Source organism: Perca fluviatilis, chromosome 2 (assembly GCF_010015445.1).
Source record: "Perca fluviatilis chromosome 2, GENO_Pfluv_1.0, whole genome shotgun sequence".
Lineage (NCBI taxonomy): Eukaryota > Metazoa > Chordata > Actinopteri > Perciformes > Percidae > Perca > Perca fluviatilis.
Window position 1 is genome coordinate 29,326,904 of NC_053113.1, and position 21,238 is coordinate 29,348,141.

At 40.5% G+C, this 21,238-nt stretch overlaps 1 protein-coding gene across 1 annotated transcript; it reads right to left on the reverse strand.

The window, feature by feature from the left end:
• Positions 1 to 2,464: 2,464 nt before the first annotated feature.
• On the reverse strand, positions 2,465 to 20,520 carry cpda (carboxypeptidase D, a). The gene is made up of 21 exons (XM_039782932.1): positions 19,874 to 20,520; positions 17,372 to 17,619; positions 12,749 to 12,891; positions 12,408 to 12,577; positions 11,505 to 11,920; positions 11,164 to 11,355; positions 10,449 to 10,616; positions 9,968 to 10,077; positions 9,665 to 9,767; positions 9,136 to 9,278; positions 8,871 to 9,040; positions 8,473 to 8,775; positions 8,093 to 8,288; positions 7,688 to 7,823; positions 7,354 to 7,500; positions 6,935 to 7,033; positions 6,782 to 6,846; positions 6,366 to 6,497; positions 5,901 to 6,086; positions 3,731 to 3,833; positions 2,465 to 3,139 (listed from the first exon to the last, which is right to left on the reverse strand). The coding sequence occupies exons 1-21, from the start codon at positions 20,518 to 20,520 to the stop codon at positions 2,913 to 2,915; spliced, it is 4,104 nt and encodes a 1,367-aa protein (XP_039638866.1). The 3' UTR covers positions 2,465 to 2,912.
• Positions 20,521 to 21,238: the final 718 nt, after the last annotated feature.

The window sequence follows — 21,238 nt, forward strand, 5'->3', positions numbered from 1 at the left end:
ATTCTAGTTTATATAAAAACTTCACACCAACACTGACCCTGATTCGTGCCCAACTTTCAAAATTCATACGCACGCATTCACAGACAGTATAAGAAAGAAAAACATACAAAACTGTCTCTCTATACAGATCAGGTTTAAATTTTCTGACAGCGGCATTTGTTAAAAGATGAAATTAATTTTTTCTCAAAGTAACTGGAAATCAAAAATTCTTTAGTGAATAAGTGTGTATCCCTTCAGAAAATGTGTTGCATGGCATTCCCAAAATAAGAGCCACCTGATTTTAATGACCCAGTGCATCAATGTAAAGAAAACCACAACTTTGGTTTTTGGCATTTCACCTGATTCGCTAGAAGATGCTTTAAGTTAAATTCTATGCCATGTTGGACATTTTAGCACAGGATTGTCAACAGAGGTCTCGCTTTTTCGTCTTCATATAACTCTTCACTTTACTTGCATTTCTGCACAAAAACCTGCTCTATAGATTTGCCATAAACCCCACTCAAATGTCGTCCAATGACTAATGAGCTTTTTTAATATATGAAAGAAATGGCAAATTACTGCATTAATATTTGGCACCAGCTTACAATGTACTTTGAGGCGATCTGTCAGTAGCCTCTTCTCACCTCTCATAACAATAGTAGTTATGGTACAGAGTAGCTTTAAACTGTTGTGTGACAAAAGTCTCAACTCATTTTTGCAGCTTTCAACCACATCTCACAGTCAAATGGATGATGATCTATGCCCTTTGTTTTACAATAAGTTCGGAAAATGTGAATTTTCTTTACACTGGACCTTTAAAATCATGTAGTATGGGAGGCTCTGACGTTGATTCGCAAACAGTGATAATTAATGGACGGACAAACCTATGACTTTTGCACTCCAAAGTATTGTTTAGTGGAGGAATAAACATTAACACATTCAAATGAAAACAGAATTAATTACATCCAAAAAAGGGGAAAAAGACTCAACTTTCCACGTACAGACAAGTTTGAAATTGACTTACAACCTATAGTTAAAACAAAATGGAAAACAAATACATTCTTTTTTAGGATTATACAGTATCTCACAAAAGTGAGTACACCCCTCACATTTTAGTAAATATTTCATTATATCTTTTAATGGGACAACACTGAAGAAATGACACTTTGCTACAATATAAAGTATTAAGTTTACAGCTTGTATAACAGTGTAAATGTGCAGTCCCCTCAAAATAACTCAACACACAGCCATTAATGTCTAAACCGCTGGCAACAAAAGTCAGTACACCATATTTAAATTCCATAGGCAGGCAGATTTTTATTTTTAAAGGCCAGTTATTTCATGGATCCAGGATACTATGCATCCTGATAAAGTTCCCTTGGCCTTTGGAATTAAAATAGCCCCACATAATCACATACCCTTCACCATACCTAGAGATTGGCATGGTTTTATGTCAGTTCGCCTAATAGCTAGTTTGATTTGCACTGAGAGATGATCTTATGGAATCTACCCCATGCCAATCTCTAGGTATGGTGAAGGGCATGTGATGATGTGAGGGGGCATTTTAATTCCAAAGGCCAAGGGAACTTTATCAGGATGCATAGTATCCTGGATCCATGAAATAACTGGCCTTTAAAAATAAAACTCTGCCTGCCTCTATGGGAATTTAACATAGGGGTGTACTGACTTTTGTTGCCAGCGGTTTAGACATTAATGGCTGTGTGTTGAGTTATTTTGAGGGTACAGCACATTTACACTGTTATACAAGCTGTAAACTTAATACTTTATATTGTAGCAAAGTGTCATTTCTTCAGTGTTGTCCCATTAAAAGATATAATGAAATATTTACTAAAATGTTAGGGGTGTACTCACTTTTGTGAGATACTGTATATTTAGAAATTTGTTTATTTTCTTGGCCAATGATATGGGACAATCCTTGCTTTCCATTTAGTGCAAGTGGCCTGCAGACATATACATTAGAGCACCCTGCACTTACTGGGAAGGGTATCATTCAAGCATTTCATTGGTAACAGATTCTCCCTGATGCTTTAAAGCTTTTGAGAAGCTCGCTCTTATGATGATGATTGTGGCCACAACATTGCCTCACTGGAAAAATACAAAACTACTGAATCCAGGCTGGCCAGCCTCGAGTCACCTATGCAGAAACAGTGCACCATTGGAATTCAGCAGTCCTTTATTTAGGATTTCTCTCTTTTCCTACCACCTGAGTATAGGATGGATCGAATACTATTCTATTCACTATGTTGCTGCTTCCTGTCACATACTACAGCCCGACTGGACTGTAAACTTTACAGAAGACAAGGCACAGTGTTGGATTCAGTCTCCCAAAGACTGAGACATTTCAATGTGGCAATGCTGTCTTGATAAAAGACATTTCTAATTTCTTAGCTCAAAGCAGTATTGAAAGAAATGCATGATATCAGCGGGGAGACTATGTAAGATTAAGCACTTCCATCCAGAGTTCTTCACACATCCACTAAACAAGAGTTTATTTTGAGTTAATGGCTGGAACCCCTCAGCCAGGCAGGACAGGCAGTGGTCTAAAAGAGCACTCTTGCATGGCTCGGAAATGAAAAAGCTGTGGAACTCAAAATAAGGACGGATGAGGGCCACCGTGGACCAAACCTTCCCTATGTATCACCTTCTTTGTCATTTTCTCCTGATCCAGTCAGGTAGAGATGGAGCAAGCCTTTCAGTCCAGACACTAGCAGGATGCTCTTAAAGTAATAATTTAGTAGCACTAATAACTGAGTGACTGGGAGTAAGTCCTTAGAGCTTGTTGGTATAACAGAAGAAAGCGTCTTTATCACTCATATCTCCATCATAATGAGTTCAACATGTTCCTTGTGGATTAAATTTAAGGGAGATCAAAATGAAATACTGAGCCAGCAGCCAAATTGGTGCAATGGTTCTCAGATTTTGTTGGCATACAGTGTCTCCTCATCACTTTCACTCTCGTCCTGAAACTCGTGGGCAAGCAGCGACTTCTTGGAGCCCATGGAAGTCAGCCGGATCTCATCATCATAATCGTCTCTGTGCTGTCGCAGGCGGTGGAAGCCATCTTTTTGACGATTAGACTTGGCTGCACACACACACCAGATGATGCACGCCGTCACCACCAATGCGGTCATGGAGGCTGCTGCACAGAGGAAGAGAGATACACAACTCAGCATACAGTTTCTAGCTGGGAGGACATTAGAAAAACTCACACAAATCACACACCTAACAATTGATTTTTGTTTTGATGATTAAGCCCACTAAACAAGATCGCACTCCCATAAGTGTCGACAAAGAAAAAAAGTCTTTGTTTAAACGGATCGTAAAAAACCCCCCAAAAAAACAAAAAAAAACTAAAAAGGAGTTATAGTGTACTTCAACAGTATTTCAGAAAGAGAATTATTGAGTGCATGTCATCTGTGTCAAAGATCACAAGACTAACATACTAGATGGAGGCAAAAACCACTTAGAGAATTGTTTAATTTTGAGACTTTTTAATTACTAGCACTAGTTGCATCATTAGAGTTACAAAGCATACTAACTGTTATAAGGTGTTTGTTTTATAGCAACATTGAATCTAAACATTAAACTACAGCTTGTGATATTGTTTTAGCTCACTGAATTAGCCAAAATGATAGGTTTATGGTTTTAGTTTTTGTGGATTATGTGGACAGGTCACATTATGCATATAGCCAACACTGGTTACAAAAGGCCTTCTCATGGATGTGCTTACCTGCACTGGCTACCACAAACTCTCTGGGCAGGCCAAAGATGCTGTTGTCCATGTCAAACTCAATGATAATAGAGACAGCAGCTTCATAGGAAGACACCACCACCTGCAACACAGTAAAATTCCTTCAATAAGCCTACGAGCCTTCCGGAAACATTGTCAGATCAGGATTACAGTATAACAGCAACATTCCTAATAGGAGAATTATATGCAAAACATCAGAATCAAACTAATTAAATGTTTGCCATTCTTAGTTTGGGTGTGGTACCCTCTGAATATAAACTGCTTCACTAGCTTAACTTCTTAATTAATTTTACACGACACTCAAAATGCAAAAACATAAAGAAAATCAATCCAAATCAAGCTCGACCACATCATCTCATCCATTCTGGGAGTTTCTCTAAGTGGAGGTAAAAGACATTTAGCTGTCTGCTAAAGCTCCCCACAGAAGTGGCGTGGGGTTGTGAATTACCTAATTAGCAAGCCTCATTTGCAGGTGTGACTGCTTAGTATAATCTGGTGCAGGTTGTCTTGTATGTTGAAAATGGGATTTCAGCGCTGGCTCATAAAAATCCTAAAATACACAGCTATCTTCTGAGAGGTAAATTACAAGAATCTCAGAATTCACTTCTATAACTTGCTTAACATTTCTGCATAGCAAGTGTGACGAGTCTCTCATTGATTCTGTGTCATTATTTCAGTGCAGTTCAAAACAAATGGGGATACTAGACCCAAAAATTAAGAAACAAGGATTTCAAACTATGTAGTTTCAGACCTGATTCAGTAATGTTGCCTGAACACACACACGATTTTTGTCAAAGAGTAAGTGATCATAATTTCTTTCGGGGTTTTTTCATTGCCAATATGGTTTGCTGGTATTTTTCTGACAGCATGACACAAGAACCTACAGAGGTACCTGAATCCACTAAAACTAATGTCACTTTAATTTCCAGAGAAATGAAATGCGTCCCTATGGTCTACGGCGGAGTATTCGATGTCCTAAGAAATATGGGGAGACTATTAAAGAGAGGAAATACATGGTGGCCCCAAATTATGATTTGGACCTTGTGTGTGAGCAGAGTGAAGCCGGACCCCAGAAACTCCCGGATGACAGGTATATAAGGAATGCTGCTGTTCTTCCAGATCTCCAACTATCCCACAGAGACGGAGCCCTCACTACAGAAGAGAGGACCTCCAGCAGCGTGTCAACTAGCCAGCCAGGACCTCTGATGATCCACGGCTTCACAGTACCAGAGTACCAGCAGACATATCATTCAGTGGTGGATCCCCTGCTTTTTAGGCCTTGCGGGAAGCTCGCAGCCTACAGTCTGGAGCTGGGCCGTAACATTAAGGAACATCTGTTTAAAGAGCTGGCCTACCCCACGCTTCAAATTTCGGAGCAGCCAAATGGAACGATGAAGATGATTGAGCGATTTTGTGTGCTCCGCCCAACACCTTTCTTGGATATAGACAGTAACGGGGAACCACAGTAATATTTTCCCACTGACTTTCTATGATACGAGTGTGACATTTTTTTTGGTCTCTTGATACTTTATTTAGACTATTTTCGTTTACCTTGAAATGTAACGTAGCTGCTGAATTTATATTCCAAATGTTTATTGAAAACAAAGCTCCTCTTTATAAACTGTTTAAAAAAAGATTCTATACTAAAATCTATGAGGCCAAAACCTGTGAATGCTGCATTTTAATTGGTTTGTATAAAATGCTTATATTGTATTATTTGTACATACTGTACATGTGTTTATGATCTCCACCTGTTCAACAGAGCACATGTGGTTGCCACTGAGGCACAGATGATTTGTGCTTTCTAAAACTTCATCATAAAAGTCAATACTCAAACCAGACAATTGTAAGCCTCTTCTTTTACTCTGCATTATCATCCCCATTAAATGCTTCTTACGTCGCATCTTCAAAATGTTCATGTATAATAATGTAAACGTTTTCAAAGGCCCAATGCATGATTTATTTAGTTTTTTTTTATCTGAGGTACAAAACATTTGAATATGTGTATGCATTTCAAGTGATCATAATGGAAAATATAAATTAGACACTATAACTTTGATTTACTTGTTGTCGAGTGTTATCCCATCATGGCCATCTTTCTGAAAGCTAGTACATTCCTAGCTGCATAATATATTTTATAGTGGTGTACCTCTTGACGTTGTTGTTGGTAGCCATCAGCAACAGCTTCAATGTTGTGGTTGCCAGGAGCCAGCAGTGCATGAAAGTAGCCGCCCTCTGAAGTAAAGACCCTCACTCCCCCATTCAGTACAATGATCGCCCCAACAATAGGCTTTCCACTCTTGTCTCTCACCACGCCACGCACACCTTTATGGACCTGGATGGGGTAGAAATGGAGGGCAAATTAGGGCTGTATGAGAGTGGGAAAAATTATCAGTTCACTCAAAAATCTAAATCCTTGATTTGAGAACTAAATATTATTTCTTTAAAACACTTAAAGCTAGACACACTGCTGTATTACTCTCTGAAAATATCTCATTTAAAATTGGTTACAAAAGGCATAGAAGTCATACAATTGTTAAATATCCATATGTAGCAATGAAGAAAAAGTCCATGAAACGTCTCCATGTTTTGCTGATAAAATCTTGCATCATACCTCCACCAACATGCTTAGGAGAGCCTTCTTGTTCTCAGCCCAGAGTGGGGTCAGCTGCTCAGCAGGAGGGAACAAACAGCAGCCAGTATACACTGTGATCTCTGGACAGTGGCCAAAGTCCATGCTGAAGTCCTGGGAGGACACACGTACACAAGATGACACATGGGTCAGAAGCCCATTTCTGGCTTTGCTTTAACTTCTCATTTGATTTGACTCAAAACTAAAATTATAAAATGATATATAATATTCAGCATCTCAAACCGGTTTAACAAACTGTCAATAACAGTCCAACTCCACTGAAAAATGAAAAGTGTTTTTCATTTCAGATCTTATATCTTGATAAAATACTATGTAGTGGCAGCATGGATGCCAACTGCAGTAACTGAAGTCACAGACACTGGAGTGGAGAGACTTACCTTCATGCTCCCCATGTGGCTTTGTCTCTCTGCTGCCCTCATAACTCCATCTGGGGTGTTGCCCACTGGGTAACAGAAAAGTTCCAAGTTATTAATGACTGATTCAATACCAACATGACAACAGGGATTATTCATAGTACTTGAGTTACATACTCTGCTCATTATTTGAACATCCAGTGTCCCCGAGGTGCATCTTAGGGTGGTTGTTGGCATAAACACTTGCCAAGTACTTCAATGTGCCCTCATTTTCAACTGGAACAATAAAACAAAAAAAGAACATAAAACCACACAGCCAAAAGCAGTGATGGGATGGTGCATCATTTGTCTTACTCTTTGCAAAATTGCTAATGTATAATGTTTGTCTATAACTATAAATGAAAAGCTTGTCAAGTCCATCTTCAAGCTGTGAGGAAAACTAACACACAAATCACCATCCCTGGGCACTGGCCCTAAAAGTGGTTTTAACTCAAAACACTAGATAAACTGAATTTAAAACCTTCATGAGCAAATATAATATAAATAATCTAATCAAGTATTCAAACAAAAAGCAGTTTTTGGCATAATGGTGTTACCGGACTGGACAGGCTTGTCATAAGGGTAGGTAGCTACAAGGGAGCCTCCATCGAGGGCTACAGACAGAGTGTAGGCCTTGTCTAGAATCAAGTCCATCATGGCTCTGGTCTCTGGTTGGGCCTCCACCACACGCTGCGACGCATTTCCTAAAAAAGGGGGCATACATATGGTGGATAGAACATGCGTAGCTTTTTATGGCAAGTGTATGTACGATGTGCAATGACATTCATAACAAATATTTGACAACTGTAGTTTGAATAAGTTGATTCAATATTTTTCTTTGTCTCTTTCTCTCAAATCAAATGCACACAAACACAAATCCACACAACTGACCAAAGAAATCTGTGTCCAGATCCTTGCCATGAGCATTGGTAAAGCCCTGGGTGGAGGTACACTGCTTCTCAACGGCCTGTTCTCGTCCATCGGGGTTGATGGAAGGCACGATGACAATCCGGGTCTCATTAATCAGCTGGCGAAGGGAAACCGAGAATGAACAATTACAGACTTGGCTGAATCATACTCTATATTTACTGGGACTGGTTACAGTACATACTGAACCCAATCCCAGGTATGAAAAGAGTGTGGATTTCTCAGAGAGTGAACAAAGCATTATTACTGTGTATTACTATGAGGAAAATGTACTACTTTTTAAAAGGTTAAAGTTAATGCATGCTGAACACAGTCAATACAGTCCAGGCTATCAATATACTAGGTTTCCTGAAACACCCCAAAACTCACCCTGGTGATGGCTGGGTTCTTGCCATAGTTGATACACAGGAAAAAAGCAAACTCCAGCAGCAGCTCTGTGCCCACTGGGGCATTGCCATGGATCCCTGCTACAAAGCGGATCTTGGGCTCAGACGGTTCAGCTTCTCCTGGTTTGTTGGAGATTTCCAGAGCCCAAATAGTTCTAACCTCCACACTTTGGCCCAAACTGGACACAGAGGAGAAGAAACCAGAATATACGGCAGTATTATAGGTTAAGTTATGAAACACAGAGCTGATATGGACAGTACTGTATACAGACTTTTGGCAAACCGAGGATGAGAGGAACAGAGGTAAGATCTCCAACATATATGTATCCTTAAAAAGGAAATTACTTTGGTTGGTTCAAATACCTGCGTAAAGATGTAATTTGGGGAAAGTTAAGTGTGAGGCCTCTCATAAAGCCGGACAGTTCTTTGTAGCGTCTGTAGGGGAAGCTGTTCTCTGTGGCCGTGCTCTTGACCAACTGCTCCAAACCCTGGCCAAGAGAGAGGTCCTTGATTAAGCTCTGGAACTCCTTCTCAGATGGGTTCTGTGTGGGTTGGGGGCCATTGGGAGACTGGCCATTAGGGTCTGAGTTTACACGTGTCAGTCTGAAGTCCAGCACCTCTACTCCTTCCTCTGGGACTGTGACGTAGGTCCTCATAAGTGTATAACTGGACAACAGAGAAGAAGAAGACATAACAGCACAGGAGTACATAGATGTCATGGTAAATTCTGTTTGTTCTTCCTTCTGAAATCCATATCTTACCCGTGGGCCGAAGCAGTGATATAGTAAGTCCCAGGGACTAGCAGTCTCCAGTAATCTCCAGTACGAGCTGTGGTGATGTTGTGGTCTATGTCCTCCACACTAATAGTGGCATTGGGAATTCCTGTGCCATCCCTCATGTCAGAGACTGTGCCTTTTACACCACTGTGAACCTACAGAGACACATAACCACATAAACATGAGTAGACACTAAACTGGGTAAAGTGAAGAGAAAGCTTGGGGGAATGTTAAGATTTGAGCTTATTACCTGGTGTATAAACTGAAGCAAGGCTCGTCGGTTTTTTTCCCAGTATTGTGGCAGGTCCTTGGCCATGGGGTACTTCACACAGCCCAGCTCAATGGTCACCTCAAAACAGTTGGTGTTTAAGTAGTTCCAGTCCTGCATGCCACCTGGAAAAAAACATGCTCCTTTACACTTCAACTCAAACTTTAAAGTAAACACACACAGTGGTGTTGAGTAAATGTCATGATCAACTGCACACAGGAACCCAGAGTCAAAATTGCAATACTGTTTCCACTATTGAAGAATCAGTAACACTGAAGGCTACAATTACAGTAGCTTAATCTTTTTTTTTAACTAAATAAACCTTTTGCAGACAAACTAATTGACTTGACTTGTAAATAAATTAAAAAAAGTTTGAATTAGCCAAATAGATGTGGGCAAAGCTGATTATGTAAGTTAACTCAAAACATTTCAAACACAAAGGGTGATTTGGCTGTGGGAAAAACTAATTAATGTGTCGAGTAACAAAGGAGGATGACAGATGTAGGCTTACCAGGAACATTGTACCATTTGGCACCATTGGTGATGCCATCCTCAAAATATTCATCCTGGTACAGGTCCTCACAAGGGTGTCCATTGTGCATCAAAGGATTCTCCTGCACACACATCACATAGTGAGAACACAACGATTTCTATTGTGGTCAACTTTTCAAACCTAGTCTCTCCACAGATTACACAAAAAGCCAATGGCTTTTATCTGTCCCAACTCTACATTTTGATTTCAATTACAACATGAAACCACAAGCAGACATTATCCCAGCCTGAAACCGATCCAACAGCAACAGTGTCCAGTTACCTGTGAGTAGGCTCTAGACACCTGCTGAAAGACTTTGTCGTCAGGTGACTGGCTGTATCGGGATAGCCCTTGTTTTTCATCATCATAGGGGTAGTTAACCACCAAGGAACCTAAATTCCACAACACAGAGATAAAACAAACCAGTAAAAAAAAAAAAAAAAAATCTACATTCGTAGGTTAAAGTATATTTCATTATGCATAACTGGTTGACATATCATAATCCAGCGTAATATCTATTTAAACTGTGGCTCTAGAGCCAAAGCATAAAATCATAGCAGTAATCACCTAGGCTTATTGAAGTAACTTTAAAATCCAATTCTGTGTTTTGTTACCCTCTCGACGAGATTAAGAAAAAATACATAAAACAAGCAAAACATACACAATATTTGAAATTATAAATATGAGAGATCACCATCAAATGGAGGAACTGATACTGAAATACAACACTCTTCGGCACTAAAAGCTCAAAATGAGACCGTACCTCCATGGAGGTTGGCTGACAGGATGAAGGGAATGCTCTTCAGCCAGTTCATCACAGCTATAGTCTCCGGCTGTCTGGGCTCTGTGATGGTAATAAACTGGTCTGGGAAGTTGCGGTTCAGGTCGAAATTGTTGCTGTTGTTGCGCCCTTTGTAGCCCTTTATATCACCTGAGAGGAAACAAGTACTAGTGATTAGTCACCTAATGTATCTGCATCTGTAACCACAACTTCAGCTCCACTTCCCCTGTACTTCCTGTTACATATCAGAAGCAGCTATCGGCTAAAAGATATTGGCAAATAGAGGAAGTGCTTTGTGAAACTTTCCCACACTCAAAAGGTTTTCACAGAGACACAATGGCACAACTAAATCCGTTTCAACCAGCAGATGAGATGAAGCGTGGAGTATGTAAGGAGATAGTAGAAGAAAATTTCCCCCTGCACTAGAATTTAGTTTTGCAAGCCCCGTTTTATCAATTTGATAGCGGTTAACAACATACACCTGAGGAATTTTAGTCAAGTGATCAAATTACTGTTTGTGTCTGTAATGTTACACCTTTGCTCATGTATCCAAAGCAATATATCTAATACCTGTGTGACCTGTATAATAAAATATCTGCCATAATGTTACAAGTCTTGATTCTATACTGTGCAGATAGTGTTACTTTATTGTTGCCTGTGTAAGAAATTCTTAGCGTGTCTCGTGTGTGTCCCTTACCCTCAGTGGCTACCTCATAGCCGTCAGGGTTCATCGAAGGCATGATGTGAATGCGGGTATTGTTGACCAACTGAGTGACCTCCGGGTCAGTACCATAGTTACGGCACAGGTACTCGATGAGGTTGAGCAATAACTCTCGGCCCACCACTTCATTACCGTGCATGTTGGCTATATACTTAAACTCTGGCTCACCTGACAATGAAAACAAACAAAAAATGGAGGTCAGAGTGAACATTTCTAATAGACAACCTTGACATAATGTCAGAGGTGCTGGAATGCACACACCAAATGACATGTAAACAAAAGCATTCCAAATCCTAATATCAACTTCTAAGGCATACCATGCTCATGGACAGTGGGGTTGTCTGAGATGGCCATCACATAGAGCTCACGGTCTTCCACGGAGCGGCCAATCTTGTAAAGATGGACAATCGAGGGGAACTCGCTGCTGTACTTGAGCAAGAACAGCTCCATGTCTGCATAGTTGTGGTGACGAAATTCCTTAGGCTGGATGGGCTGATGTTTAGGTGGAAGTAAAGGAGGACTGTTCTTGCTGTCCTCAGAAGGAACCACCCGGGTCTGGGTGGAGTCAGAGTTGGTGGTCGTGGATAGCTTTGGATCACTGGTGGATGGCATGGAGTATGTAGTCACAGGGATGCCACCTGCAGCCTCATTGACCACAGGCGTCAAGGTAAAGTTAAGTTCTGTGGCTTTGCCCTCCACGACCTGGACACTGTAGACTGCCATTGCTATGTACCTGTGTAGAGAGAAATAAAAACACAAGCTTAAGTACTTAAAATAACCAAGAACCTACCATGAAGTAATTCACAAATAAACCTGTGAAACACACTTTTCTTCATTTCAGTAACAAAGAGTAACTCTAAAGAGGAAGTCAGTTATGTTATGCATTCAGTTAGTACAGCACTTGTGGGTAGAGTAGTCTGGGACATGGAGACTGAGCTACATTGTTTGATAGTCTGAAAGAGCAAGATTATAGATTATTTCTAAATTCATTGTGATTTGGCAACAAGCAACAAGCAACAACCAGAGATGAACGCACCGCTCGCTGTGCTGTCATTGGTCATTGCAATGAAATTTGAAACCTGACAAATAGGTGTGGGCAAAGCTTATTTTTTTTTACATAAAATTTTTTTTTTTCCAGATTATGTAAATTAACAAAAAAATCTCATAACCTCTGTTTTTGAAAACCTGCTATGTGAAGGATGTTCAATAGTATTACACACCCTGGGGCCACAGCTGTGATGTTGTATGTTCCTGGGAGTAGAAGGCGGTAGTAGTCCCCATATTTTCCTGTGGTCAGGTTGTGGCGAATGCTTGCCACCACAATGCTGACATTGGCGAGGGCAGTGCCACTGATGGCGTCTTTCACATAGCCACGAACACCTATACGGATCTGGAAGACAGCGGTATTGTAAGAGCATCTTGCTAAACTGGAGAAGTACGACAAAGGTATCAGGCTGGGTTTGATTGTGGCATTGTCCTTTTAAATAAACAAAAACAGATGGCAACATTATAATGAATGCTGATGTATCATTACTACCGTTTTTTTAGATAAAATATCTACCTTTTCTATGTAGGCTAGTAGGGATTCCCTGTTCAGATCCCATTCCTTATGGAGTTCAGAAGAAGGAGGATATTTGCAGCAGCTCAGCTCCATGGTGATTTCCAGACAGTTTCCGTAGAGGTAGTTGAAGTCCTGCATCCCTCCTAGATAAGAAGCCAAAAATGTAATAAACAAATCATGCTAGAAAATGGCATAACACTTCCAATTACATATATAAAAGAGAAGGATGTGTCTAAATCCAGGAATAAAACCGATGTGTACAACATATAATCGTAAAGTAAATTCTTAGACATGCTCTGCTTCGCTTAATTTGAACCCTACTGGGGCCAGGCCAATTTATTAACAGGGAAGACACTGTTTGGAAAGGCTTGATTTTTGTCTTTGTCTTTTCAATGTCACAGTTTAAAGGTAGTGTTTAATGTGGCAACAAGCCATGACATCTGCAGTAAGGCAAATAGGAAGACCACAGTAAGACATGCTGTTTGACTGCTGGCCATCCCACTGGAGCGACAGCAGGCAGCCAGAGGCTCCCTGGCTGGAGGGTTGCCATGACTGCCTGCAGGAATCCAGTAAAACAGCCACCTTTTGCCACTTTGCAACGGTCAAAGTGAAAGGGCTCAAACACCTACAACACAAACACTTACAAATAACTTTAGCAAAGCAAACAGCCTCCAGACAGTCTAAATAATGAAGACATCAACCACACCAGAAAACGATGGGCTTTAACTATCTGTGATGCACAGCAAAAACAAACACATTCTTTGACTTGTAAGATGTTTTTCCTGGGGTCCACATACATGTATTTACAATGCTTTAACGAAAGTGGTACACAAAACACCTAATATCCACAACCCCCAAGATTTTGCAATACTCCACAGTTCTATATGGGGTGCCATGCATAGTGCTCTATTCAGTGCTTTGTGCGACCTATTTTATTACTTCCTTTTTTTTTGTACAGCACTATCACTGAACAACCATTGCCAGAGATTCATACTTCTGCCTATTTTTCAACAATCCGATCTGCTTGCCTGATGATGAGATCTTCCTGAAAGTCATATTAATAAACGACTGTGAAAACTAGAGGAAATGCAGTAGAGAAAATTACAGTGGATCTCTTACAAGCTGAAGAGAAAAGCTGCAGGCTGTTATGTGGTACATGCCTCGGCTCTGAGAGCAGGCGTACCAAAATATACATCACAAACACAAGTTCCTCCGAGTCATCCCAGGCCAAGCAGCAGCTGTTAGCTGTAGCGGTCTGAAACTTAGCGATGGTGACTGGCTGCCAGGTTAATTCACTATAAACTGTAAAGAGCAACTTCAAAATTATTAATGGCTCATCTGACACGTTTCAGTGCGTTTCTCGGTTGTCTTTTTCGCATTGGTCGGGCAGAACAAATAGACTTCATTTTTAATAAATACAGGAGGGGCATCCCCATTGTATACCTTCTGAGTAATCCATTCTGAACACAACGGGGAAATCCAGTACTGAACTGGTGGTTACAAAAATTTAGACAGGACAATAGGGGACCATGCCCTGTGAGCTTATTTTGACTGTGGTGGTGTGTCAGGGTAATTCATTAGAGGTTTTACCCCCTGTGGTAGCAGCAGAGACAGCAGGGTGCTATGTCAACCAAACCAAACTTCAAAAATTCTCCCCTTATGAATAAATAATGCTAGATCTGACAGCTGTGACAATGTGTGGAAATCCATACGCAGCTGCACCAACCCTTTTCTCCAGTCACAAGACTTTAGGCATCCTGTGTAAAGTTAACTTTAAGTACTTTGTTCAAACTGATTCAGGTACCATTTACAAAAGGTAAACAACTCCCATATGCTAACAGAGTCTGACAAACACACAGACAGACTATGGCAGACCCAACCTAAAATATCCTGTCTATGTACCGGATCCAGTGACACACCCTGGAATTGGCAGGAAACCAGTGGCCAGACAATGGAGCCATAGTCAGAGCTGATAGCTGAACTTGCTGTGTAGGGCACAGGGATGTTTATAACGTCACATGACTTTTAATGTTTAGTGATACAACGCAATAAACTATTTTTAGTCAAACATTTAAAATGATGATCCAGGAGGAAAAACTGTCATATAACGGTCAGCAGTTTACAGTAATCATTGATCATGAAAAGTACAGCTATCAGAGGTCTGAACATCCCAAAGCACTTTTAGGGCTTCAGACTATCACTGCTATGGAGCTGTACTTCCATACAGTAAAATTATATTCTTGACCTTGTTCTCTTGCATGTCTACAGCTTTGAACAAATGACCCATAAACATTTTAAACAGTTTAGACTCGGAATCAATGACAAATGACACAACAAAGTCAACATTGTACAAGTCGAAAAGCGTACAACCAACAATATACATTTTCAACAACACCACAGTGGCCTAATTATGTGCTGAGAGTTACACAAACCAAACTACAGCTCAAAAGTAAAGGACGCCCTCCGAGACCAGAATGTGTCAGAAGATTATGAGTCAAGATAATGGTATGCTGAATGATTATTTCAAGCCCTGACTGCCACAAAAAAAGAAAAAAATCTCCTGTCCTCCTGACTCCTGGTCCTGGCTCTTTGCCTGAGCCACTCATTATGTCACACAATGTGCTGATCGTATCCATCATCTGCCATTAGCCCAGTTTTAGCAGTGACATTTCATCCACTGAAACATGTCAGACAGATACAAGCAAGTGTATTCAACAGTTTTACACTTTTGCTGTCTATCTTCATCTTGAGATATGAACATAGTTGCTGCTAAGAGCTTTAATAACTGGCTTCTATTACAACCTGAACCTGCCTGAATAATACTGGCTGTTTTATTTGAGAAATACAGAGAGAGTTTTGTGGAGCTGATAGTCTTAATTAGCTTTGTATCAACTCATTTGGCAATGGCTTGAATGGAACGGACATTTATTAATATAAAAAAAGTTACGCACTAAAGCTTTAAAGTGATTGCAAAAGAACAAAAACTAGGGAGCAAACGAGGTGCTAGTTCTGGAGAGCTAATCAAGTCAATTCATCTGACCAAGGCAAATGCTAACTAATCAATGGGAAATCACCAATTGGAAGACACTCTATCCTTACCTAAAATTGACTGCAACAAAGCACATCTCAACAGGTAAAGCAGTAAGGTAACATGGAGCTACAGACACTTTAATCACCACCCACAGAGGTAGAGAGTATGCTGATCAAATTTCTGCCTAAGTGATACAGAGTAGAGCGGTTTTCTGAACCCAAATTAATTGTAGAAGGTGGGGAAACCGCACAGTCTGCATTTACTTAAGCTATTAAAGACACTTAAACAAGGACGGGGATACACAAAGCCTATATATAATATATATAATATGAGTCAGAAGAGCATTCAATCAAACAGTCCATAGGCCAGACACATAGCCCAGTCTTAGCTGTCATGGTAAACCTGTATATGGCTCTAACACTTTCAGTAATTACAGGCTTTGGCAGAAAAACATGCTCGGTAGAGCACTTTGAGCTTAAGTGCTTACATTTTGTCAGCGTTTTGACACCTGGCAAACCCCAAAACAGGCCACAATGTAGCTCAAATGCTGAAGTATGAGACTGAAATTATGTTTGGGTTATACCAATTGCCAATGTTGTGGATGAAGAATCAGTCAATTCTCTTCTATGTAGCTTTATTCACAAAACCTTTAAACTGTCTCTAACAAGTTACACAATGCAGCTATATGATGTGAAACAGTACTCTCACAGTAACAATGAACTTAGCTTCATGTTGCATTTTAACTATGCTTATTAAATGAGGAAATAAAGCTACCGGACACTGCTTCTAAGCAGCTCTGGAAAGCAAGTAGTTCAAGTTGCTCTCTGAAATTTGATCTTCAGTGGGAGAAAACCTTGTCACGACAATGGCTTAAGCTCTATTACACCAAGTGTATGAGAAATTGCAATCATTTGGTCCTGAGTCTCGGTCTCCTCAAACAGGTTGAAGCTTGTGCACACAATACCAATCCACATACTGTACGCTGAAAACCAATGCAAATGTTCCACCTGAACAAGTTCCTTCCTGAGACTATTTTGCAGAGGCACCGTCACTGTGTCTGCAGATTAGCGCCACCCAAGACGATTGTGATTGGTTTAAAGAAATGCAAACAATCGACTCGCCAATCCCACTTGGCCATCTCAATGGTAACACACAGCCTAGGTGTCTCACTTCCGATATCCGATACCGCTCTGATACTTAGTGACTATAACTGAATAAAAATCTACGTTAAAGTAGTTTATTTATGTTCTTTTTCCGTTATAACTGACTGTCAAACTGGATAATAAAAGAAAGTTCTGTGGCATTCATTGTTTGTGTTTGTTCATGATATACAAAGAGTTTAACCTGAGCCAGACAGACAACAAAGATAAAAATAATATCACATCCATACAGGGATAGTAGTATACAGTTGTTAAAACATAATAAAATATATGACACACTGGTATCAGATCGGTACTCGGTATCGGCCAATACGCAAGTTCAGGTATCGGAATCGGTATCGGGAAGCAAAAAATTGTATCGGGCCATCTCTAGTATTAGTCATCAATCACTAAACTAGGCATTTAAAAAAAAAAAAAATAAATAGATCTTACCAGGCACGTCATACCACTGCGCGCCATTGGTGATGCCATCTTTAAAGATTTCTTCCGGGGCTTCAGGACAGTTGGGCTCACCAGTCCTCATCACAGGGTGGTTCTGGGAAAACACCAGGGCTAAGTAGCGAAACAGGCTGTCGTCCTCTGACTGGCTGTAGTGGCCCTGCCGCTGGTGGGAGGCTGAGTCATCAAAAGGGTAACTGGCAACCACACTGCCGCCATGCAGGTTCCCTGACAGCACAAATCTGGTAAGAAAATGGCATATTTGAAAGGTTTGCTTGGGGATCTCTTTAGGGTCAGTATGGACAGCGAACAATGACTCGTTGAATGTATGAGCATGCAAGAATATTATTAAGATAAATTATTTATTTATTTATTTATTTTTTTTTTTTAAATGGGATCCTATCCATAAAAAGTTATAAGGAAATAATTATGTTGCGTGAAGCTGCATAGCAGCCCTGGAGCCGGCAGGGCCATTTTAACTGGATAAGTATTCGTAAACATGCAGGGTTTACGTCTAGTCTTCCACACCCGTCATTATGGCGTCCCAGGACAGCAGTTCTTGCTGACTTTATTTTGAGATACACCTTTTACCCATTAAGCTATTAAAATAAATGTTGACATATTCATATATTTATACATCAAGTTTTAATGCTAAACATGCATGTGGCACAGTGAATCTTTAAGCTTAACTGTATCTGTGGATGGCTACCTTAGTGGGTAGCTTACCTATAGGCCAGTAAGCCTATCATCAATGTTGGGTAATTTTTTTCACAAATAGGCTGATTTATCTTTGCGAATAATATGTTGGATTTATATTAATGTATATTTTCCAGACATTTCAATTTTTTTAAAGATTTTTTTATTGGCATTTCTGCCTTTAATGATAGGAGAGCTCAGACATGAAAAGGGGAGAGAGAGGGAGAGAGAGGGAGAAGACACGCAGGAAAACTGTCACAGGAAAACCGTCACAGGTCGGACTCAAACCCTGGACCTTCTGCATCGATGGAATAAACCTCTATATACGTGTGCCTGCTCTACCAACTGAGCTAATCGGCCACAGATTTCAATTTATATAAAAAAAAAAAAAAAACTTTCTGAAAAATTATCAAACTATAATTTGGTGCCCCCCCCTGCAGTAACTATGAAGAGCCCACATGGGGTAGATCTTAGCTTTATTGAATAGCTTATAGCACAGAGCCAGACAGGAAGCAAGGGAGAAGAGAAAGGGGTTCAACATGTAAAAATTCGTATAATATTCGCCCAAACCGTGGACATTGTGTTATATGGTATGTGCCCCAAATATTCAGCAACCAGGACGCCCCCTTAAAGGTCCCATGACATAGTGCTCTTTGGATGCTTTTCTATAGACCTTAGTGGTCCCCTAATACTATATCTGAAGTCTCTTTCCCGAAATTCAGCCTTGGTGCAGAATTCCAGCCACTAGAGCCAGTCCCACAATGAGCTTTCCTTAGGATGTGCCATTTCTGTGTCTGTAGTTATTGAGGAGGAGAGAGGGAGGGGCATTGTGGAGGGTGGGTGTGTGGCCTTGACCAACTGCCACTTTGCTCATTTTAAAGCCATGATGTCTCTCTCTCATGGGTTGGCCAAATTCTCTGGGCGGGCAAAGCAGAGAAAGGGGAGGTAACCTTGCTTGTTATGACCTCATAACAAGCAAGATTCCAGAACGGCCCATCTGAGCTTTCATTTTCTCAAAGGCAGAGCAGGATACCCAGGGCTCAGTTTACACCTATCACCATTTCAAGCCAATTGGGGACCATAGGCAGGCTGGGGGAATGCATATTAATGTTAAAAAACCTCATAAAGTGAAATTGTCATGCCATGGGACCTTTAACTTTGTTTTTGATTAATCGACTGATCTATAAAATGTACGAAAATAGTGAAAAATGTCCACCACATTTTCCTGAAGCCCAGAGTAATCTCTTCAAATTGCTTGTTTTGTCTGACCAGCAGTGTAGAGCCCACATATACTCAGTATGCCATCAAATAAGACAGGGAAACAAGCACATATATTACATTCAAGAAGCTGGAATCACTGAATGTTACGCAGTTTTGCTTGAAAAGTGATTTAAAAAAAACAAAACAAATATTTGATTATGAAAAGAGTTGCACATTGATTGTTTGTTTAGCTCAACTAAGTGCACCTCAGTCTTACACACCATGCCATTATGGTGTCTCAGTTCAGTAGTTCTTGACGTTATTGTGTGAGTCACACCTGCTACCCCAGTAGGTCTTAATAATAATTAATTAATAAAAGGAGACAAAGAACAGAGTTGCTCATTGACAGGAATGCTTGTCACTCTCCAAATCCTCCACTGTGAGATACACATTTACAAAAAAAAATTTTGTGTTTTGAGATCAATGAACTTCACTTAAGTCATTCCAACCTGTGCACTGGACAACAATACCTCAAACAAATGGACACTGTGTGTTACGTGTTAGTGTGTTTCATAGATGGGGGTGGGGGGGTGGACTCACTTTTTCTCCTTGATCCATCTGATCATAGCCATGACCTCGGGGACATCAGCCGGATTGACACGCGTCTCATCGTACTGGTCAGGAAAGCTTCTGTTGAGGTCCATGTTTTTGGCATTATTTCGCCCCCCGTTGTCGCCACTGCAGTCGCCCTCTCTGGACTTCTCGAAGCCGTCAGGGTTCATGCTGGGCATTATGTAAATATCCGTGGTGTTCACCAGCTCAGTAATACGCGATTCCTCCCCATATTTAGTCAGCAGATACTCAACGAGGTACACCAACACCTGCCTGGACACAGTTTCGTCGCCGTGCATGTTCCCGACGTATTTAAATTTGGGTTTCCCCGGTGTGTCACTGTTGGGATCCTTGGTGATCCGCATCACCCAGAGCTCTCTGCCCTCAACAGACTGACCTATGCTCGACAGGTTAGCTACGCGAGGGTATTTCTCAGCTAAAGACTTTAAACGCCCGGTCAGGTCAACATAATTGTAGTATTTGTTGTAAGTTTCTACCGTTTCCTCCTGCGAGGTGCTGTCGCTTCGTGTGCGCAGCCTGGCGTCACCAAGGGAGACAACAAGAAAGAAAAGAACGGCGAAAAGTGAAAGCCGGAGTTTCGGCGTCTTCGAGAGATACTCCCAAATCTGCAACATGTTGATGTATCGTCTACTTCTACACCATTCGGACTTTCAAATTAAAGAACAAACACCAGGTACGGAGAGTTTGGCTCCCAAGCGACAGGCGTATTTTCGCTGCCAGAGCTGGCTGGCCTGCCTGTTTCCATCTACTTCCGCTCATCACACAGGGGCGGGGCTCCATGGTGATGTCACATTAAGGTGGAGCGGCAGAGATCCACTTTAGTTTTTGTTTTTTTGCCCGAATTTCCACAATAATAACCCACACGTTAACCCTCATGCCCTCTTCGGTCATTTTTGTACATTTTTCTCAAGTTTTTTTTTTCATTTCGTGATCATTTTTGCTGTGTTACTTCTTATGGCATGAAATTTTGTAGGAATCCTTCTTTTCAGTCAAATTTTTTAAATCCAGTGTTGTTTACTCTTACATGTCTTTTATACTTAAATGATTCATTTTGTACCCTCTGGACACCTTCGAGGCAAAAATGTCCACGCACACAAAAACTGTTATTAAATCATCATATATCAATATTTTTTTCTGCTTTTTTTTCATGAATCACTTAAACAACTTCTTACCTAATCAAAACCACCAAACATTCAATCATTTTCAGGATTTTAACCCTTTAAATGCCAGTTTATGTATTTGAAGTATGTCATTTTTTATAAAAAAATTTTCCCATATAATGAATAATATGTAGATGGGGCTTTGGTGGTGATTAGAGGCTTGGATATGTCA